Below are 20,169 nucleotides of genomic sequence, written 5' to 3'. Positions count from 1 at the left end.
CAGAAACAGAGCATAATTTTTGTTCTTGGGCCATCGTAGTTTGATCAAAAATAAGACACAAACAGCAGTGATAAACATATTGAACTTGTTCATTTTGATTATGACTTGACGTTTCGTATGTGCTCTACATACATTTTCAAAAGTAACCGTTGAAATTTAAAACAGCTAATTATATATACCAAGCGGATGAGAGGACTGGAACCTAGATTAAGCAAATACTTATCAGGAAAATATATAATAATAATAAAAACAGAAAAGATTAATAAAGCATCAGCTTTTCACTTCCGACGTTGACGTTGAAAGCTGGCTTAAGTTCTTGAATAAAGAAGGTCTCTTTTATTTTACAATGATAGTCTGTTTTGCCCTTCGCTAAAATATCAAAATGATGCCACTTGATGTTATGTCCAGTGGCCTTGACGTGGTCAGCAATGGCTGAAGTATTGTCATTTTTAGCTAGGGCCTTAAAATGTTCGGTTTTTCTATCGTGAAGCCGCCGTTTAGTTTTACCGATGTAAAAACCATTACAATCCCAACAATTTGCTCTGTAAATAACTCTGGATTGTTGATGTTATGTCCAGTGGCCTTGACGTGGTCAGCAATGGCTGAAGTATTGCCATTTTTAGCTAGGGCCTTAAAATGTTCGGTTTTTCTATCGTGAAGCCGCCTTTTAGTTTTACCGATGTAAAAACCATTACAATCCCAACAATTTGCTCTGTAAATAACTCTGGATTGTTGTGAACGATTAATACGGTCCTTGTAAGGAGCATAATTGGCTGTAGAAGGGTCTTTTGCTCCTGCGTTTGGCACATTTGAATAACAAAAACAATGTTTGTAAGCAGATATCTTCACTGTAAATATTTCCTGGGAACACAGACGAAAACATCTCAAGGTACAACAGACCATATATGGTTTTCACAGTGACGTCAGCAAATTCCAAAATCACAATCGCAAGGAGTTTTGAATTTTTATCTATACGAGGTTGAAGATGACCTAGAAATAAATCTTTTTTTAAAGTTTCCAGTTCCATGATGTCTTTCGTTTCGAAATTACAGCATTTTGAATTTCCGAAATGTCACCTTGTGTTACATCATAACATATAATTATTTGGTTGAAAAAATGTCTATGCCTATAAATCGTAGCAGTCTGAGCGTTTCAAGTACATTAGGTGATGTGTTCACACACATGTATTTTATCTCATGAGCGAAAAGTAAGCGTTTTCATCGCTAAGTGAATTCCAGATATTCGTGTTGATTTCTGACCGCCATTCATATCAGTGCACAACGGTGGTGCACCAACATGGCGGCTCCATTCAAAACCAGGAGCCCATCAGTACGAGCGTCCAACTGGTTTCCCTAGGTGAGGTAGCGTTTTTCCTGACTTATTTTATCAGAAATAACGTTTTTAAATTTGCCGCGCTAAATAAGGTGTTCCTTAAGTGGTTCCCATGAAGGGGTGATCCAAGACGGCGAGTCTAATTTGCAGGTCGCAGGTCGCTGGTCGCAGGTCTCGGGTTGCAGGTCATTGTTTCACCAATACAGAAAGTATCCTAAACATTTATAAAAGCTGACCTTAGGCCTAAAAACGTTTGTTTAGGCCTAATTAGGCCTAAGGTTAGCTTTTAAGAATGTTTAGGATACTCTCTGCATTGGTGAAACAATGACCTGCAACCCGCGACCTGCGACCTGCGACCTGCATATTAGACCCGCCGGATCCAAGATGGTGGCCGAATGCGGGAAACAAGACTCAAAGTCTTGAAAACGCCTCCCCGTTCCCTTTTCAATCGTTATTGACGTTTACCATGACAACGAATGGCGCGAAAGTGGTTCTAAAAATAAATAGGTCAGGAAAAACGCTACTTCATAGAAACAAAGTGGGAGATGGATGCTCCTCCTGATGGGCTCCTGACAAGACTCTATAAAGTTGCGCGAAACATTTGGACAAATACCTGTGTAGTCGGATGTCGATGGAGTTTATTCTCGTTATTCACACACACCGCGTGCTTGTGTGTGCTCTCTGCCCTTGCATAATGTGCTAACCTACTTATATATGCATATGGGAAATGTAGAATACAATAGGTGCTAATTAGGTGCCGCTATGTTACATGCATAATGTGCCAACCTACTTACATATGCGTATGCGAAATGTAATATACAATAGGTGCTAATTTGGTGCCACTATGTTACATCCCCTTCTCTTAAAACTATAATAATTAAATGGAAAACAAACAATATCACAATATCTTCATTCGGGCCAATATATCTTGTCCATATGTTGACAACGAATAAAACTGGTAACAATATATATATATATATATAGAGAGATTTTCTGTCCAGTGTTTATGTATCATACTAATATAAACTATTAAAGCAAGCGTCAGAGATTAAGTCTTTCCGGTGCCCGGATTTCACGTCCCGCGCGGGATTTTCTTGGTCCTTTCTCGGCCTCTCCTGTTACACTAGAACATTGTGGATTGGAGCTTGAGGGCTGTATAGTCAACTTGCCACTTGATGGGTCATTTGCTGAATTGCCTGCCGCAGTGGATTCTCGTAGAATGGCGCTTGAATATTGTGCAGTCATGCTTCTTTGGGACACGGAGTCCGAAGAGTTGTTTGCCGAATTGTTGGAAGCATTATTCGGTCTAAGATGGATTCTATTCCTTCGCAATTGGGCACCAGTTCCAGTTTCTATGAGATATGAGCGGGGTGTCTCTCCCCGATCTATGACCCTAGCAGGATTCCATGTCTTTCTCACAGGGTCTTGTACATAGATAGCTTGGTCTCTGTGTAATTCAGGGAGCTCCTTGGTGTGTCTGTTGTAATAGTGGCATTGGTTGTCTTGTCTCGCTTTGAGCCAATTTCTAACTTCCTCTTGGTTCTTTGATGGCTGGATCTTACCAGGAAGTGTGGATTTAAATACTCGGCCATTCAGTAATTCAGCTGGTGACGGTATATTGGAACTCAGGGGCGTTGTTCGTAGAGCCAGCAGGGCTAGATCTATGTCTTCTTTAGTCTCTCTGCATTTCAGGATCGTCTTCTTAACCGTTTGGACTTGACGTTCAACGAACCCATGGCCACGTGGGTAATGTGGAGATGACGTCACAATTTCAAACCCGTACTGGCTTGCCAGTTGATGGAACTCGCCGGATGTAAACTGAGTGCCGTTGTCGCATTGAAGAGATTCTGGGATTCCATTTTCTGCGAATAGCATTTTCATTTCATTAACAACAGCCCCGGATGTAAGGTTTTGAAGTTTCTTGACAAATGGGAACTTGGAATAATAGTCGACAACTATGAGGAACCACGACTGTTGAGCGTAGAAAAGGTCTGCGCTCAGTGTTTTCCACGGTCTTGAAGGGATCTCTGTTGGTATCATTGGCTCCTTTTGCTGGGAATTGTGGTACTTCTGGCAGACACAACATGAGTTTACAAGGTTTTCAATTTCTTTGTATATGCCTGGCCAGTAAACACAGGATTTGGCTCGTAGCTTGCATTTTTCCATACCAAAGTGCCCTCCGTGGATTTGCTGCAAGATGTTGCCTCTCAAGGGTTCAGGTACTATAACACGGCTTCCAAGAAGTATCAGCCCATCTTCTACTGATATGTCATCTCGTAGGGGCCAGTATGGTTTTAGCGCCGAAGTGATTTTCTTCCCACTGTCAGGCCAACCTTGCATAACTTTGTGGGCTAGAAGCTGCAGGGTTTCATCTTTCGCAGTTTCCTTTTTGAACTCTTCCATTTTGACTGGGGTGATTCTGATTAGATGGTGAACTTTCACATTCATGTCCGACACTTCAAATTCATCCAACGGCGAAAGCCGTGACAGGGCGTCAGCTGTACCCATTTCTCTTCCTGGAAGATATTTAATGATGCAGTCGTAAGGTTGTAAACGCAACAGCATTCTTTGAAGGCGTGGAGGTGCTTGCATCAGGTTCTTTTTATGGATCTGTTCCAGGGGACGATGGTCTGTTTTAACCACGAACGATCTTCCATAGAGATACGAATGGAATTTTTCGCAGCCGTATACCACTGCCAATAGTTCCCGTTCAATATTAGCATATCTGGTCTCTGCAGGGGTAAGTACTTTTGATGCAAAGGCTATTGGCTTGTCGTTTTGGAAGAGAGCTGCGCCCAAGCCCTTAATTGATGCATCAACATGGAGGACAACTGGTTCCTTTCTGTCATAGTAGGCCAAGGTCGTTGTGGTACATATCAATGCCTTCACCTTCTCAAAGGCTTTCGAATGTGATGGATTCCATGTGAAATCAACGTTCTCCTTTAAGAGGTTTCTTAAGGGGGCAGTGTGGTCAGCTAAATTGGGGATGAATGAACTCATGTAGGTTGCCATCCCCAAAAAGGTGTGAAGCTCCTTCTTGTCTTTAGGCGGTTCTAAACTTTCTATGGCTCTGACTTTATCTGGGCTGGGTTTGACACCGTCTGGTGTGTAGAGCATACCAAAGAAATTGCACTCCTTTGTTTTGATAACGCACTTCTCGTCATTGAGCTTGATGCCGGCCTGTCTGGTACGTTCCATGGTTTCATGCAGGTGTAAGTCATGCTCTTTATCGTTCTTACCATAGACTGTGACGTCATCTGCAATACCAATGGCTCCCAGGCAATCACGATACGTCTCATCAATCTTGAACTGGAAAATATCTTGACTCATTCGTAGGCCAAACGGCATTCTGAGGAAACGATACCGACCAAATGGTGTATTGAATGTTGTCAGGTACGAGGACTCGTCATCTAGTTTGACATTCCAATAGCCATTGCGAGCGTCGAGCTTACTAAAAAGCTTTGCTCCTGATAATTTGGGTGTGATTTCCTCTAGAGTGGGTATGGGATGATGTTCTCTTTTGATCGCCTTATTCAGGTCTTTGGGATCGAGGCATAACCGAAGTCGCCCATTTTCTTTTTCTCTAATGACCAGGGAGTTGACCCAATCCGTAGGTTGGGTTACTTTCGCAATGATATCTTGGCTTTCCATCTCGCGTAATTCGGCTTGTAATTTGTCTTTCAACTCTATAGGTACTTTGCGGGGTGCATGGACCACCGGTGATACTTCAGGATCCAGTGTGATGTGGTATGTGTAGTCATCAAAACATCCAACTGTACCATTGAAACATTCTGGGTACATATCCATCAGCTCTTGTTTACTTGTGATTGATGGCCGCTCTTCGAGTGGTATATGACTTCCAATGTAACTCGAGTATTTCTCGCACATACCCGGATTTTGAGCTGGAGAATTGAAGCTGCTATTTGGATCAGCCTGGTTTAATTGATTTGTTCCTAGCGTACAGTGGAGGGAGACTAGTTTTAGTGCAATGCACGCTTTTAGACCGAGGATAGCTGGCCCTGAAGTATCCGTGACGTAGAAAATGCAGTTAATCTTCTTCTCTTTGTACTTGCACAAGATGTTTATAGTGCCAAGCTGCTTAATTACAGAGCCACCGTATGCTGAGAGGACGGCTTCATTCTTTTCCAGTACTTCTGGTTTGAGGTTTCCTTCGTCATCAAACTTCTCTGGGGCGATTATGCGAAGTAGCCTGATAGGCAAAACATTGCTCTGTGCACCTGTGTCCACCTTGCACTGGAGATTAATTTTCCGCTTCTTTTCAGGCTGGGTTATTTCCAGTGTTGCAAAGACTTCATCGCGTGTGTCATGTGTCATCGAATGTTGCGTGTCTTCTATGGTGTTAACCTCGATTGTACTAATTGTGAGAATTTCATCATTGTCTTCATCGCCCCTGTCTTCAATCGTGTGAATAGATTTTTTGAAAACCGGCTTTCTTCCTTGGATAAATTGTTTCCGTTTACTGGATCGGCAGACAGATTGCCAATGATTAGCTTTGCCGCATTTTCGACACAGTGTACCGTAGGCTGGACATTTGTTCCTCGGGTGTTGTTTTCCGCAGTTGTTACAGGATTCTCTTTCTTGTTCCTTATGAATGGCATCTACACTTCTATCCTCTTGATGGCTTTCGCTACTTCCTGCCAATGTCTTCATATGTTTACTTGTCGCCTCGTGGCTTCTTGCAATCTCGATAGCGCCTGCAAGGGTCAATGATTTGTCTCGGCCTATGAGAGACTTCTGGACATCGGGGTTTTTTGACCCCCAAATAAGCTGATCTAGAACTCTGTCTTCGACTTCGGTGCTGTCGCGAAATTGACATTTTGCTGCTAGGTTTTTTAATCTTGAGATAAAATCATCCACTGGCTCGCTTTGTTCTTGTCGCATTCCTTGTAGTGTGTATCTGTGAATTCGATGACTCGTCTTCGGCTCCAATTGATTCTCGAACCGTTCGAAAATAATGGCAGGTTTTTTCCTCTCTTCCTCCTTTGTGAATGTCCAACTGTTGTAAATATCCAGACCTTTTTCACCCGACCAGAGTAAAATATAGCTCACTTTTTCTTCGTCATCGGCGTCTTTGAGAACGCTTGAGAACATAAGCTGACATTTTTGTTTGAATCTTGCGAATGCAATTATCGGATCAGGAGCGTCCCAGTTCATCTGTGGCGACGCAAAAGACGTTGCTGTTGCCATAATTCGCTTCTGCTGGCCTCTTTCGATTTGACTCTAGTGATTATTCTTGTAAAATGCTGCCACCATGTAGTCGGATGTCGATGGAGTTTATTCTCGTTATTCACACACACCGCGTGCTTGTGTGTGCTCTCTGCCCTTGCATAATGTGCTAACCTACTTATATATGCATATGCGAAATGTAGAATACAATAGGTGCTAATTAGGTGCCGCTATGTTACATGCATAATGTGCCAACCTACTTACATATGCGTATGCGAAATGTAATATACAATAGGTGCTAATTTGGTGCCACTATGTTACAAACTCAGAAACGATGTACCGCACAGACCTGAGACTTGGTGAGGTGATTTATGAGTTTGTCTCATACATCATTCCAAGTTTTTGGCTTATTTCATTGAACGGTTTCGAATTCATTTTTTTGTTGCGTGACAGTGAAAACCGATTTACAGCACAAGTCGCCCCACAATGCGCTGTGAATCGTGGACAACACTCCAGGAATCATTACATGACGTACACTTCGCGACTTCGCCCTAAGTGAAAATGGCGACTTACCAAAGTGAAACTTCGCCGGGACAACTTGCGTCGTTTTCCGAAAATAACAATCCTTTTTCGGTCACTGATGCAGAAGTTATGCAACCAAATAGCCACTCAATGCAAGCAACTAATAATACACGTCCATTGTCCACAGGAAGTAAGAGGAAAATCTCGGAAAATCAACAACAAAACGATAGCTGCTGTGCGCCCTTCAAACAGTCAGCTCAACAACTCTTTTGTGAAATTTGCAACGTACTGCTAAATTCTCTGAGTCAAGCAGCACAGCATAAGCGAGGAAAAAGTCATCAGATAAATGCAATGAAGGGTGACATGTTGAACTCTGTAAGTTCTATTTTCTTTATCTGTTACAAATTAATTTGAACTTATACTTACTTCAACGACTTTTTTTGCATTTTTTGACACTAAATTTGGGTGGACGTCAATCACATGTTTCCATGCCACCAAGTGAACTCAACATGGCTATTATCATGGAAGGACATATACAAAACATGTACCACCACTGTGGACCCGGTCCATGGACCCCTTCATGGACCCGGTCCATGGACTACCCCTGTGGACCACCCTCCTTTTGTTCAGTTTCAAGCAGAAATAGCTTATCTGGCACTTATCTGGACAATTTAAGCAACAGTAATTATTATTGTCTCTTTCAGAGACATAAAAAATTCAGGAAGCTTCAACAGGATTCAAACCCATGAACTCTGCGATGCCGGTGCAATGCTCAACCAACTGATCCTGAACTACGAAGCCACTCAGTTGGGAGCAAGTCATGTTTTGCATACATTGTCCTCTTGGGGCCTTGGTATGCCTTTTTGGCCTGGCCTGTCTTATGCCATGCTGATTGAGCATCGGACTGCTGTGCGGAAGGTCGTGGGATCAAAATCCCCGCCGGACCAACACTTAGGGTGCTTAAATAACTGAGGAGAAAATGCTGCCTTTGTAATGACATCTGCAAATGGTTACACTCTCTAGTTTTCTCGGATAAGGACGATAAACCCGTAAGTTCCTGTAACGGCAGAAGAAATATTGTTGTCATTTGTTTTTTCTTAATGAACCACATAGGGCCCTATTGCGTGAGATCTTCGTGCGTGGGAGAGGATTGCGTGTACATATCACGTGAGCATGTACCATGTAGGTATATGTGCAAAAGAAGTCTGGCAAAGTTTCCCCAAAAGTGTTGTTCATTGACCCTGAAAAGCCACTAGGGAAGTGGTCAACTACATATTAGGTGGTGTAGGTGTCGATAAGAGACAATAGCTTAAATCAGTAGCCCATACCTAGGAGAGACGTTTTCACAGTCTGCGATTTATTGACATCATAGCGTCACCAAACGGGAACTATCTTTCTTTCTAGCGGAAAAGGTTGACTAAAAATAGAATTTGGTCCGCAAAACTGCTTTGACATCGACATAATATGGAAGTTGTTCTCTCCTGGTAATTGGCTCCTGCTTAAATTGTCCAGATAAGTGTGAGGATCACTTCTCTCTTTCGTCTAAAGATATTTCTGGTTGTGACTTTACAAAATAAGGGGTGGTCCACCGGGGTAGTCCATGGATCGGGTCCATGAAGGGGTCCAAGGACCGGGTCCACAGGGGTGGTCCATGGACCTGGGGTCCATGTTTTGTATACGTCCATCATGGAATTTCATTTGATTGACGTCCACCCAAATTTAGTTTCGAAAAATGAAAAAAAGTTGTTGAGGAGCGTGTGTGACTGAAAACCACTGAATCGGATATCCCAAAATCTGCCAAAATGTACATGTTAGATGAACCTTTTTGTTGACATTGCAGTTAAGTCTTCTTTAAGTTTTTGGTTGAAGTAAGCTGGTTCAATTTCTGTTACAGAGATTAGCTATGTTTCTCTGTCATACATGTATGTTTGTAAGGCAATTCATTTAACCCTGATAAGAAGCAGTGTGAGATGCAGACATTGCAGACCACAGACAAAACTTAACTTAATTGAAACCCTTACTGCATTCACAATTTTATTGAAAGCTGGAACCATTTCAAATTACTGCTCATCATTGTTTATCAGTTTGTTCCCAGAGTCTGTAGTTTGTAAATTATGTCTCACACTAAAAAAGCTTGTTCTGTAAGCAGAAGGATTTAACCCAAGAGAATGCTGGCAGTAGCCCCACTGGAGTGAATAAATCTGATTTGTCATGTATAATCCTTGGAGACTTCATCGAAGGGAAAACTGATGTCAATTTGGAATGTATGATCTGCAACAAAATATTTAACTCAATCATCCAGGCTGGACAACATTATAATGGCCAGTCACATAAGCGAAAATTACAGTCTGTTATAGCAAGCAACATGATGAGTGCTTCTTCATTGCACGATGTGTGTATCAGTTCAACACAGCAACAAAATGCAAGTTCCACAACAAACCAACTGCCAGAAGGAGAAAGTCTGTTGTTAAAAGCAGATGGTAACAATAGTGAAGTCCCTTTGTTGTCAACAAATAAGGGAATGAATGAACTTTATTGTGAATTCTGTGGCCTGGAAGCAAATTCTAAATTACAGATGGAAATGCATCTACGTGGTGCAAAGCACAAGAATGCTGTCACAAGTATGTAGTAACTCCTAGTAAGGTTGAAGTCTATAAGGAGCAAGAGGATTGAGTTTTATTGTGAGAGAAGAGCAATAATTGGCAACAATTGCTGATGCAACATATTTTTTAGGTTTTTCACACCAGGCTCCAGTTTTTTGAAAGGTGGATAGCATTACTCACCTTTTGAACAGCTGAAGCCAAGTTGAAATCGATCAATATGTAGAACTTGCTGAATTTCAGTACATTCAAAACAAAAATAATTAATTTTACTCTGATGCCAGATGGTTTTTCCAATCAGTGGGGGTGACTGACTGGCTTGGGAATCAATGGGTTGAACTTTTGCGATATATTTTTTTCTCATACGTTCTACAGATAGTACAGAAGATTACTTTCTTATCGTTTCGTTCTTATAACTGTTGAGTGTTGATGGTTATCCTACAACTTCTTGACTGTTTTGCCTCTGGGATTTGGCCCTGGCTTTTCATTGTTGTTTACATGATATCCTTCAGCTTCAGAAAGTTCAAATTCATTTGTTGAAAAGAAAGTCTGCATAGATCTTTCATCTTTGTTGGGTAGCCTTGTTTAGAGGCTATTATTGATATTAGTGTGACCTTGAAAACATGGTGACCATGAGAGTAATGTTACATACAGAATGCATTTTTGCTTATTGTTGCAGTATTTCATTCAGATGTTCTTTTTTTACTTAATAAACTGCACAGATTATTTAAGTGAGACAAGGTATTGAGAAGTGCGGCAGAGGTGACACAAGGAAAATTTACCTGCATCGGTATTGCATAAAAGTGCATAAGTGAAATACTACAGCAAATACTGTTGGAGAAAAAATCAGGATAATTGAGAATTTTGTATAATAATGAGGTGCAAATTTTTTGAGTTGCAGCAACCACTTTTGAGACCAAAAATTGCAAAAGTTATTTGTTTTGTGTTGTTATTACTGGTCCCCTCCCCCCCCCCCCCCCCCACAAATTGAAGACTGCTATGAAATCCTTGTATTACTAAGCTTTCAAAATATTGAGTGTTTAAGCATTTGCAGTTTTTTATTAAGGATGTCACACACGTTACTGATTCTGCTATATTTTATATTTGACCTGTTTTGTTTATGAATTTTAGGATCAGCAATGTCAACAGCATGTGGTGGAAGTGAAAAGGCTGTGATTTCCTGTGTTGATTGTCATATGAATTTCAACTCCCAGTGTCAGTTGGAACAACATTCAGCAAGTCAAAAGCACCAGAACAGAGTCAACCAACAGCAAAGATATCAAACAGTTGGACAATGTAGAGGAAGAAGAAGAATGCCAATGGGTCATGGGCGTGGTCAGCAAAGAGGGATGCAAGGTATGTGAAGTTTGTTTTGGCTGACAAGATCAGTATTTGAGAAAAGGAATGAAAACCATTAGCAAGGCATTTCCTTGCTTTTTGTGGAGGTGGAGTGGCTCACTGATTATGAAACTGGATTCACATCAATAATTTATGCTAGGGGCTCAAATCCACAACTGGTTAATAACAAACAGTTACCTCCGGATACAAATTTCTAGTTTCTAAAGAAACTGTGGTGCTGCTTCCAAATTTTGCTTTCTTATTTTCTCTTAAAGCCCTCAGAGTTTCAATATTTTTGTCATCTTTGGACACTTTAGACCACAGCTGGGTCTTATATTCCACAAGAAATGTTTAGCACTTCTCAGTGTTTGGAATCTGATAAAGTCATCTCTGTATTTTAAAATTCTATATTTTCAGCTTCAAGTGGAGGATTTAGCAACCGAGGAAGAGGCCGTCCTTTAGCGATGTATCCGGCAATCTCAACAAGCTTTGTTCCCTCCAGAAATAACCAAGCGTACCCTTTCAACCCACCAAGCCAACCAACTAATTACAGTGAGAATTTTACCGCAGTTAATCCAGGTTTTTAAGTCTCATGAAAGTGACAAGTTTAATGAAAAGAGTGCAAAACTTTATCTTCTAATTGATTTATTCATAAAGGGCCACAGCAAAAAATATGGACCTCAGATGCAATCAAATTTATGGTAGAGCTTTATCTTCTGTAAACGGCACAAATGAGAAACACTGAACAAGTTTACATGGTTACAGACTTATTTACATTAGATTTGGAAAACTATTGCAGTTTTTTTTTCTGTTGGTGATATGAATCAATGGGTAATAGAACTTCGTGTCACGTAATTCAGATGTCGTCTTGCTTTCAATTCCCACCCTGGTCAGAGTTTTTCTCTGTCCTTGTGTGGGCCCATTTCCATCTGTAGGGCTAACGCTCACATGGTCCATTTAGGATAGAAATGTAGCACTTCACATTACCCTCTATTCAGTTAAATCTGTTTAAAATATAAGTGCTACACGGCTAACGTTTGCATAAACGTAACCCCTTGTACTTGTACATACTCATTGCCGTGAATTTGACTTCTTCAATTCCCACGACCAACTCCCGTATGACCTTGTAGCTCAGTCGGTAGAGCGGCGCAGATCTAACCCGAAGGTCGTGGGTTCAATTCCCACCCTGGTCAGAGTTTTTCTCTGTCCTTGTGTGGGCCCATTTCCATCTGTAGGGCTAACGCTCACATGGTCCATATGGGATAGAAATCTAGCACTTCACATTACCCTCTATTCAGTGAATTCACCCATGACTTGTCGAATTTCCTAGATGCTAGGGTGGGTTAGCCTGGGTTTGTAAACATAAATCAACCACCTTGAGAAGGATTAATTTATTATTTTGGGAATTCAGATCATTCTTATGGTGGTTAATTTCCCTTTATGAAAGTTTTGGTGACAGGTAGCAGGTAGCGGGGAAAAGTTTAATGATGAATTTTTTTAAAGTTAAGCCACTTGAGTAGCACGTTTCGTGTGACTAACGCACACACTTCATCAGGAAGTTTTTCCTTTCATTCCCTGGCAAGGAAATTGCTTCATATCTCACGTTCATGCGTATAGGATAAGCTCCCTACCGATCTGTTCGCTGCACTGTGTACCGCCATGTACGACCAAAACGTTACGTTTGAGCCATACACTGTATTTTAGTGGGACTAAAAATGAATTTTAGGACCTGTAACCAGCTAAAAGTCGAATGAAAGTGCTTGACTTAACGCCCACTTTACAGTAGCAGATTAAAATACCTTCGGAATTCACTGGAACATTTCGGGTATCTATGCTAATGTTCGGAAGTTTTCTGATGGTTTACAAAAATTTGCTTTTATCAACGGAGTTGATAATGTAAATTGGCCACCGTACAGAGATTCTAAAAGCTGACGTTTCGAGCGTTAGCCCTTCGTCAGAGCGAATCGAGGGATTATGGGTTACGTGTAGTTTTTATAGTAGAGTAGGAGCTACGCTATTGGTGGTAACATGGCAATGTGAAAAATAGGAATATATTAGTTAAATGAAAAGCGTTCGTTAATACCGTGAGGATTAAGGGTGCCGATTTGAAAGATGAATTTTTGTTCCAGATTCTTGCGGCTTTCCGTCGTACCTAGATGTAGGGAAAGGCCGCAGATAGCCATGTGGTTTTTGGAGTGGTTAGGCAGATTAAAATGGCGAGCGACTGGCTTAGATGCATCCCTGTCATTCTTCTCAACATCGCGAAGGTGTTCGCGGAATCGGTCACCTAGTCGTCTACCTGTCTCACCGATGTATAATTTATTGCATAACGTACAGGTTATGCAATAAATGACATTTGCGGAGGTACATGTGAAACGATCGGTGATCTTAACAGATCGCTTAGGTCCCGATATCTTGCTAGTGTTGACAATGAAAGGACAAGTTTTGCATCGTGAGCGGGCGCATTTGAAAGTGCCGGGTTGCTCGTTAGTTTTGAGCGCGCTTCTAACTAAAAAGTTGCCTACGTTTTTGTCGCGTTTGAATGAAATAAATGGAGGTTGCGAAAAGATTCTACCAGTCTCGGGATCATTTTGGAGTAATTTAAAATTACTAAGAATGATGCTTTTGACTGCGTGATTATGAGGATGGAAAGTGAGGGTGAATGGAATTCTGTCATTCTTATCTTTTTGTGACGTTTGTAGTGATGACTGACGATCAAACTGTTGGGCGCGATGATGGCCCGCTTTGACCACAGAGACAGGATAGCCACGTTTTTCGAAGAACTGGCACATCTCCTCTGATTTGCTGGAAAAATCGGAGTCATCGCTACATAGACGTCGAAGTCTAAGAAATTGAGAATAAGGAATGGAATTCTTGACATGTGATGGATGTGACGATGAATACAACAAATAACTGTGTGAATCAGTAGGTTTGTAGTGCACACTAGTACATAGCAAGTTGCCTCTGAGGCACTAGTACTTATTCTCAATTTCTTAGACTTCGACGTCTATGTAGCGATGACTCCGATTTTTCCAGCAAATCAGAGGAGATGTGCCAGTTCTTCGAAAAACGTGGCTATCCTGTCTCTGTGGTCAAAGCGGGCCATCATCGCGCCCAACAGTTTGATCGTCAGTCATCACTACAAACGTCACAAAAAGATAAGAATGACAGAATTCCATTCACCCTCACTTTCCATCCTCATAATCACGCAGTCAAAAACATCATTCTTAGTAATTTTAAATTACTCCAAAATGATCCCGAGACTGGTAGAATCTTTTCGCAACCTCCACTTATTTCATTCAAACGCGACAAAAATGTAGGCAACTTTTTAGTTAGAAGCGCGCTCAAAACTAACGAGCAACCCGGCACTTTCAAATGCGCCCGCTCACGATGCAAAACTTGTCCTTTCATTGTCAACACTAGCAAGATATCGGGACCTAAGCGATCTGTTAAGATCACCGATCGTTTCACATGTACCTCCGCAAATGTCATTTATTGCATAACCTGTACGTTATGCAATAAATTATACATCGGTGAGACAGGTAGACGACTAGGTGACCGATTCCGCGAACACCTTCGCGATGTTGAGAAGAATGACAGGGATGCATCTAAGCCAGTCGCTCGCCATTTTAATCTGCCTAACCACTCCAAAAACCACATGGCTATCTGCGGCCTTTCCCTACATCTAGGTACGACGGAAAGCCGCAAGAATCTGGAACAAAAATTCATCTTTCAAATCGGCACCCTTAATCCTCACGGTATTAACGAACGCTTTTCATTTAACTAATATATTCCTATTTTTCACGTTGCCATGTTACCACCAATAGCGTAGCTCCTACTCTACTATAAAAACTACACGTAACCCATAATCCCTCGATTCGCTCTGACGAAGGGCTAACGCTCGAAACGTCAGCTTTTAGAATCTCTGTACGGTGGCCAATTTACATTATCAACTCCGTTGATAAAAGCAAATTTTTGTATACTACTTCCCCACCGACGCAGCATCACAGTTTCTTTAGAAACTACCCCTTCATTTTCTGATGGTTAACTGGTTCACCATTATCTGTACTCTTATCGCCAACAATATTCGTCATTACAGTGGTCAAAATTTGTTGTACATCATTTTGACCACTACGAATATCGTTGTCGATAAGAGTACACAGCATTCAGTACAGGCAATGCTGAACCACGATCTATTTGTTGAATGCCCTAGTTGTATAGTCATCTTCAAATAAAGTCTTGTTTCCTTATTTCTGTAAAAGCCCTCAGAGTTTCACTATTTTTGTCATTTTAACCACTGCGATGACAAATATCGTCTGTAAGAGTACAGACAAAGCTGAACCACATTCGATTTGTTAAATGAACAAATATTGCCACAAATAACAAATTTGAGACAAAAGTTTTTACTTTTACACAGCACGCAAGGATTTAGCAGAACTGGGGAAAATGCGGATATCTGATTATGAAATTAGACATCATGAGACTTCGTATTTTACATTGCCCTTAGCGGAGGATGTTTTTACTTGAAGTTTGCTTAACCCGCAGAAAATTGTGTTCTCCAAATCCGCTCCTCAAGGTGCACACGGTAATAAGCAACAGAGTTATATGGTGACTAAAAGAAAGTTAGGCAAAACTTTATGTCACGGTTGGACTTGAAAAAATGCTACAAATCAACACCCTTGGCTACAAAAAGAGTACTGATGACGTCTATTCAAACATGTGATCTCTCTTCTTGGTTGGCATACAGGTACTTCATTTTGTCGTATCGACGCACTGTTTTCGGTGATGAACACCAGTTTAAATCGAAGAGTTAAGAAGTGTAATGCTTATGACGTTTTTAAAATTTAGTATTAGCTTTTGTAGCATTAATTGAAACATATATGTAATTAATGTACCGTGTTTCAAAAGTACTGGGTTATTCTGTTACACACTTGCTTACTCACTCATAATTATATGATTACGAGCTCGATTCGGTTGACGTCATTGCACCATTCATGGCAAGCTGTCCGATAGTGTAATCATCGGCAGAATTATTGGTTGAGAATAGACCCAAAAGCCAATATCATTGTACACGCACTTGTTCAGATCACACTCTTGTTTAAATTTTAAGGGAGCGCTGTCTTTTTAGGAAGACGAAGGTAAATGCCAATTTTCATTTTAGATCATGTTTTAATCTTAAGATGATCATCGTAGGAGAGTTGGTAACTTGTGCAGTTGCATATCATGAAAGGCGATCACGCTTGCATGATTGGGAGTTGCGGCGTGGATTCGTATGACCTGAGTCGTCGAGCCACCCAGAAAGCAATCGTAAAAATATGAAAAACATCATCAATAACGAGTTAACAAATTTCCTCTTCGTACGTTTCTTCTTTTTACTTGAGAATTTGCCCTGTAGTGTATTTCAGATAGCTTGTGCACTGAAATGTTAATTTACTGAAGAACTTTTGTCGTGTGCAGAAAACCTACTTAATAGTAATGGGTAAAAAATACATTTTCAGCGAGTAATGGAACTCACAGTGAAAAGTTCTTCTAAATTGTTAGTTCTTCAATGCTTGATTTACGGTAGCTATTTTGGCATTTACTTTAATAATATCCGCATAAAGACCTATTTTTTTAACTTCAAACTTGATATCCACTTCAGGTCTGAAGATCAGGCAATGGGTGGAACCACCATAGTGGAACATACCGAGCTGGTCACCTTTGTTGACTGCATCCCCAACATGGACAGTGATTTCGGTAGAAGACACTTCTGCCATCCCGACTGCTATAAAACACATCAAGCCAATATGAGGATTATTCGCCTTGATGTAAATTATTGCTCGGGCGGCAACCTGGCAAAGGTATGCTTGTGACTTGTTGGGTGCGGATGGGTCGTCTCTGATGTTATGGTTTTCAGAATAATAGGAACCATCCACACGCTCTGCTCGGTGAATGATACCAGATACGGGGCTGTGCCATCGATGATAATTAGTGGCACTCAGAAAGGCTTGGTAGACAGTTCCACCAATGAAGTACTGGACTAAATCACTCTTGTTCAGCATAAACTCCAAGGAGTATCGTTGCTTCTTTATCCAAAAGAAATCCCATCTTTTTACGTGTCTTGCTATGTTAAAGGGCGCCGATTCACAGGCGTTGACAACAATTTTGTCATCCTCTGGAGCCTCCACCGGACGAATTCCTGGGCGAAACTCTCTGGTGAAGAAATCATCCCATGATTTGAAACCGTAGTATTCTTCGTGTGGATTGCATTGGAATTCTTCGACAAAGTTTCTCATCGGCTTCGAATTCATTGCATCACGACCAAACCAACCCGATTTCGGATCATCATTAAGAACATAGCGAGATTCTGGACGGGAGAGAAATTTTTCCTGCCAGTAATCTAGAATATTCTTGAATAACCTGTTAACTTTTTCGTTCAGAAAAGCGGCAAATCCAGCTGTCGTATCCATGGGCCAGTTTAAGATTGCATTGATGGGGAAACCAACCAAACCATAGTTTTTCTCATACCTAGGAGCTGTTGTCATAATGTGATCGATCAATAATATCATTCTTTGCCAGCTTCTAACTTTTTTTCCTGGTGTAGGCCCTTTACGATGGAACTGCTGCCAGAACATTTCATGAAAAAACATGTTGATCTCGGGATCGGTAAGAATGGCATTCATCAAATCTCAAACTGGTTTGTGGAGAAGGCTTTCCAGCTCTGCAACATCGTCAGCGTTGTGAAACGTGGCTGCATTTTGAAGTTTACCAATGGCTTCTTCTTCACTTTCTGTTGGTGGATGAAGAATCTCCATCAACTGAAACTTCCTTGGCCATTTTTGTTTGGACTCGTTGATCAATTCATCTAACCCGCCAACAATGCTATTGTCTTTGGCGACATGTACTTGCAGTGCTGAAATTCTCAAGACCGGGCATCAGAGATTAGCAAGTTGAGAACTGATTGACTGTGATTGGTTAAGAGTTTCTAGCCTGTTGCTCCGCCGGAAATGAGACGGTGTCAATCAAAATCTTAGATGTGTGAAGTTGATCTCAAGTCTGTGTCAATCGAAATTATAGATGCGCAAAGTCATATCAAAAATTTAACAATGCCATCTTAATTTACAGCCGTGTTTTTGCACCGAATAAGCATGCTCTCGACATCATCGCAAGCTCTAATAACTCTTCAAAACTTAGAAAACACGGTTTTTAAGCGGTGCTGACAACCGAGTGGCTTGCGTTCTAACACTAACCGATTTCAGTTTTACAAAGCAGTTAACAAATCTTTTATTTTTACAAGGCGGTAAGAGCACGAAGTAAGCACTGACTCATGCTCTACAGCGAGCTGAAGCCCCCTTGGGAGTATCCGCTTGGTTTCGATCGATTGTTCGGTTTTGCTTTTCATGCTTACCCTCTTTACAGCACTCACTTTGTTTAGTTTATGCCTAAGGATATTAACAAATTTTTATTTCGACTTTTTATTAAGAAAGTGTAAAGACTAAAAAAGAGAAAACCAGAAGACAACTCTGAACTTGTGATTACAAAAGATCAATGAAGTACTGGTCAATCGATCCGTGACTGACCCAAAATAGTAATCCCATTGGGAACAAGTTTTCCTTTGCAACAACGAATATTCAAATTTGGATCCGTTTTCTGACATAATGTGTTCATAATGTAACTGAAGCGTGCGCTAAAAGCAGCAAACTGTAAACGGCCACGATCGTGGAAATACATAAAGTCACACCTCGCTGGGTCGCATTACCTTTCAGTAGCTCTTTAATGTGACGAGTGCAACATTGTTTTTGAGGGCGGGACTATGAATTAATTACAACACTCGCGGGAAATTTAAAATTAGCCAACTCAATCCCCGTGGGAAATTTGTAGGGGCAAATTTGCATATAATCTCTCAGGTTCGGAGGTTGGTTGAAGGAAAGGCTAAAAAAATACTACTTCTACCGATCAGAATCCCGCGAAATTCGGCAGGACCATCTTAGAGTATCAAGTAAAAAAAGCCATATGAATACTCATTTCCTCACCCCTTATTTTTCGAAATTTTCTCTCTGAAATTGTCCAAGCCGTACAAAGAAAGTGCCGAAATAGCTACTTTTGAGGCCAAAAAAATAATACTGACGTAAGAACAGTCACATTTTTTTTATTAACTTCTTTACAGCAAAAGCCATATGAATTCTTGATTTTAAACTGAATAGTTTTCCCGTAAGGGAAGAATTTTCAAGCGGTTCTCCCGCCTTTCGGCCGACTTGCTTTATTGTTTTCTGTACATTTCCTCAATTAGCTTTCGAAGTTAGCACTGCAAAGCGAGAAAAAGTCCCGGATGTGTCGCGGCATTAAGGGCGATGCATTTGTCGAGAACTTTACTGTCGGAAGGAAGCCATTGACCCTCACGGTATGGTTTGGGTGTTACCCTTGAAATGGAGTTGCTCTGCCGTTGCCCCATTGCCGCAGAGCAAATGATTCCTACTATCATCAAATCAGTCCTGACTTAATTTTGAAAGTACGCTTATCATGCCGAAACAACACTTTTAAGTGTTAATTTGTTTTTCCGTCTCAGTGATATTTGATTATGGTTATCCGACCATGAACCAAAAAAGATGCAGTAGCTATGGTATTGTCGTGATTTAAATAATTGGCCGTACACTTGAATAATAATTTCGTTGTTAGAGGGTGCTAGTATTTCCTGTTATTAACAAATCATCCGCTTTTAAGTGCCTACTGACGTGTTTTTTTGGGTGAGTTGCTAAGGATGTAATGGTTAAGTAATTTGAGAGAATTTGGCATTATTTTGGTCAGTTTCCAACTTTTGTAAACCAGTGACCCTTAATATGACGTTATCATGCCACGGCCATGGTCACGTGACCAATAAAAGAAAGCTCTAAATTTGTCTACGTACTACCCAATTTTGGTATTTCATCAGTGGTCTGATATTTTGTATTCGTTTTTGCATCCAGTCAAGCCTGGTTTTCTTTTTATTTTGAAAAATGTCCTTTTTAAAGAGATAAACGATACTGAAATACCCATAACATTTTCAAACAAGGCGCCTGCAAGGGCGTATCCGTGGAATGCGCAAACAGTTAACACAAATTGTCCAGTTACAGTGAACTTCAAGTACAGGTAAACTTCGGAAAATGGCGAGAGATTACCAGAAAGATAAATCTGTAATATAACTTGAAGTTGTTTGTCGTAAAAACTCATTATT

General features: G+C 40.8%; 2 protein-coding genes across 4 annotated transcripts; one reads left to right on the top strand and one right to left on the bottom strand.

Annotated features, from left to right (window-relative positions):
• Positions 1-7,061: 7,061 nt before the first annotated feature.
• On the top strand, positions 7,062-18,923 carry LOC138032608 (zinc finger matrin-type protein 4-like). 3 transcript variants are annotated; one of them, XR_011128416.1, is made up of 6 exons: positions 7,077-7,416; positions 9,188-9,662; positions 10,773-10,997; positions 11,397-11,531; positions 16,621-16,819; positions 17,563-18,907. XR_011128416.1 is itself a non-coding variant. In XM_068880317.1 (5 exons), the coding sequence occupies exons 1-5, from the start codon at positions 7,081-7,083 to the stop codon at positions 16,653-16,655; spliced, it is 1,206 nt and encodes a 401-aa protein (XP_068736418.1). In that variant the 5' UTR covers positions 7,077-7,080; the 3' UTR covers positions 16,656-18,923. The 3 variants fall into 3 exon arrangements, 2 of the variants coding, with proteins under 2 accessions (XP_068736419.1, XP_068736418.1); XM_068880317.1 differs by having other exon boundaries at positions 16,621-18,923; XM_068880318.1 differs by lacking the exons at positions 16,621-16,819; positions 17,563-18,907 and having other exon boundaries at positions 7,062-7,416; positions 9,191-9,662; positions 11,397-11,834.
• On the bottom strand, positions 16,674-17,503 carry LOC138032079 (uncharacterized). The gene is made up of 2 exons (XM_068879666.1): positions 16,833-17,503; positions 16,674-16,743 (listed from the first exon to the last, which is right to left on the bottom strand). The coding sequence occupies exons 1-2, from the start codon at positions 17,501-17,503 to the stop codon at positions 16,674-16,676; spliced, it is 741 nt and encodes a 246-aa protein (XP_068735767.1).
• Positions 18,924-20,169: the final 1,246 nt, after the last annotated feature.

The sequence above is a fragment of the Montipora capricornis genome, chromosome 14 (assembly GCF_036669925.1).
Source record: "Montipora capricornis isolate CH-2021 chromosome 14, ASM3666992v2, whole genome shotgun sequence".
In the NCBI taxonomy this organism is placed as follows: domain Eukaryota; kingdom Metazoa; phylum Cnidaria; class Anthozoa; order Scleractinia; family Acroporidae; genus Montipora; species Montipora capricornis.
Note: the sequence above shows the minus strand (reverse complement) of the source record. Positions and strands in the feature narration are given on the sequence as shown.

Excerpts from the sequence above, each read along its gene's own strand:
- LOC138032079 (XM_068879666.1), bottom strand. The coding sequence starts at position 17,503 with ATGACAACAGCTCCTAGGTATGAGAAAAACTATGGTTTGGTTGGTTTC. Across the intron at positions 16,744-16,832 it reads GACCCATCCGCACCCAACAA|CAGTCGGGATGGCAGAAGTG; the intron begins GTCACAAGCATA and ends TGTGTTTTATAG.
- LOC138032608 (XM_068880317.1), top strand. The coding sequence starts at position 7,081 with ATGGCGACTTACCAAAGTGAAACTTCGCCGGGACAACTTGCGTCGTTT. Across the intron at positions 7,417-9,187 it reads AGGGTGACATGTTGAACTCT|CAGAAGGATTTAACCCAAGA; the intron begins GTAAGTTCTATT and ends TTGTTCTGTAAG. Across the intron at positions 10,998-11,396 it reads TCAGCAAAGAGGGATGCAAG|CTTCAAGTGGAGGATTTAGC; the intron begins GTATGTGAAGTT and ends CTATATTTTCAG.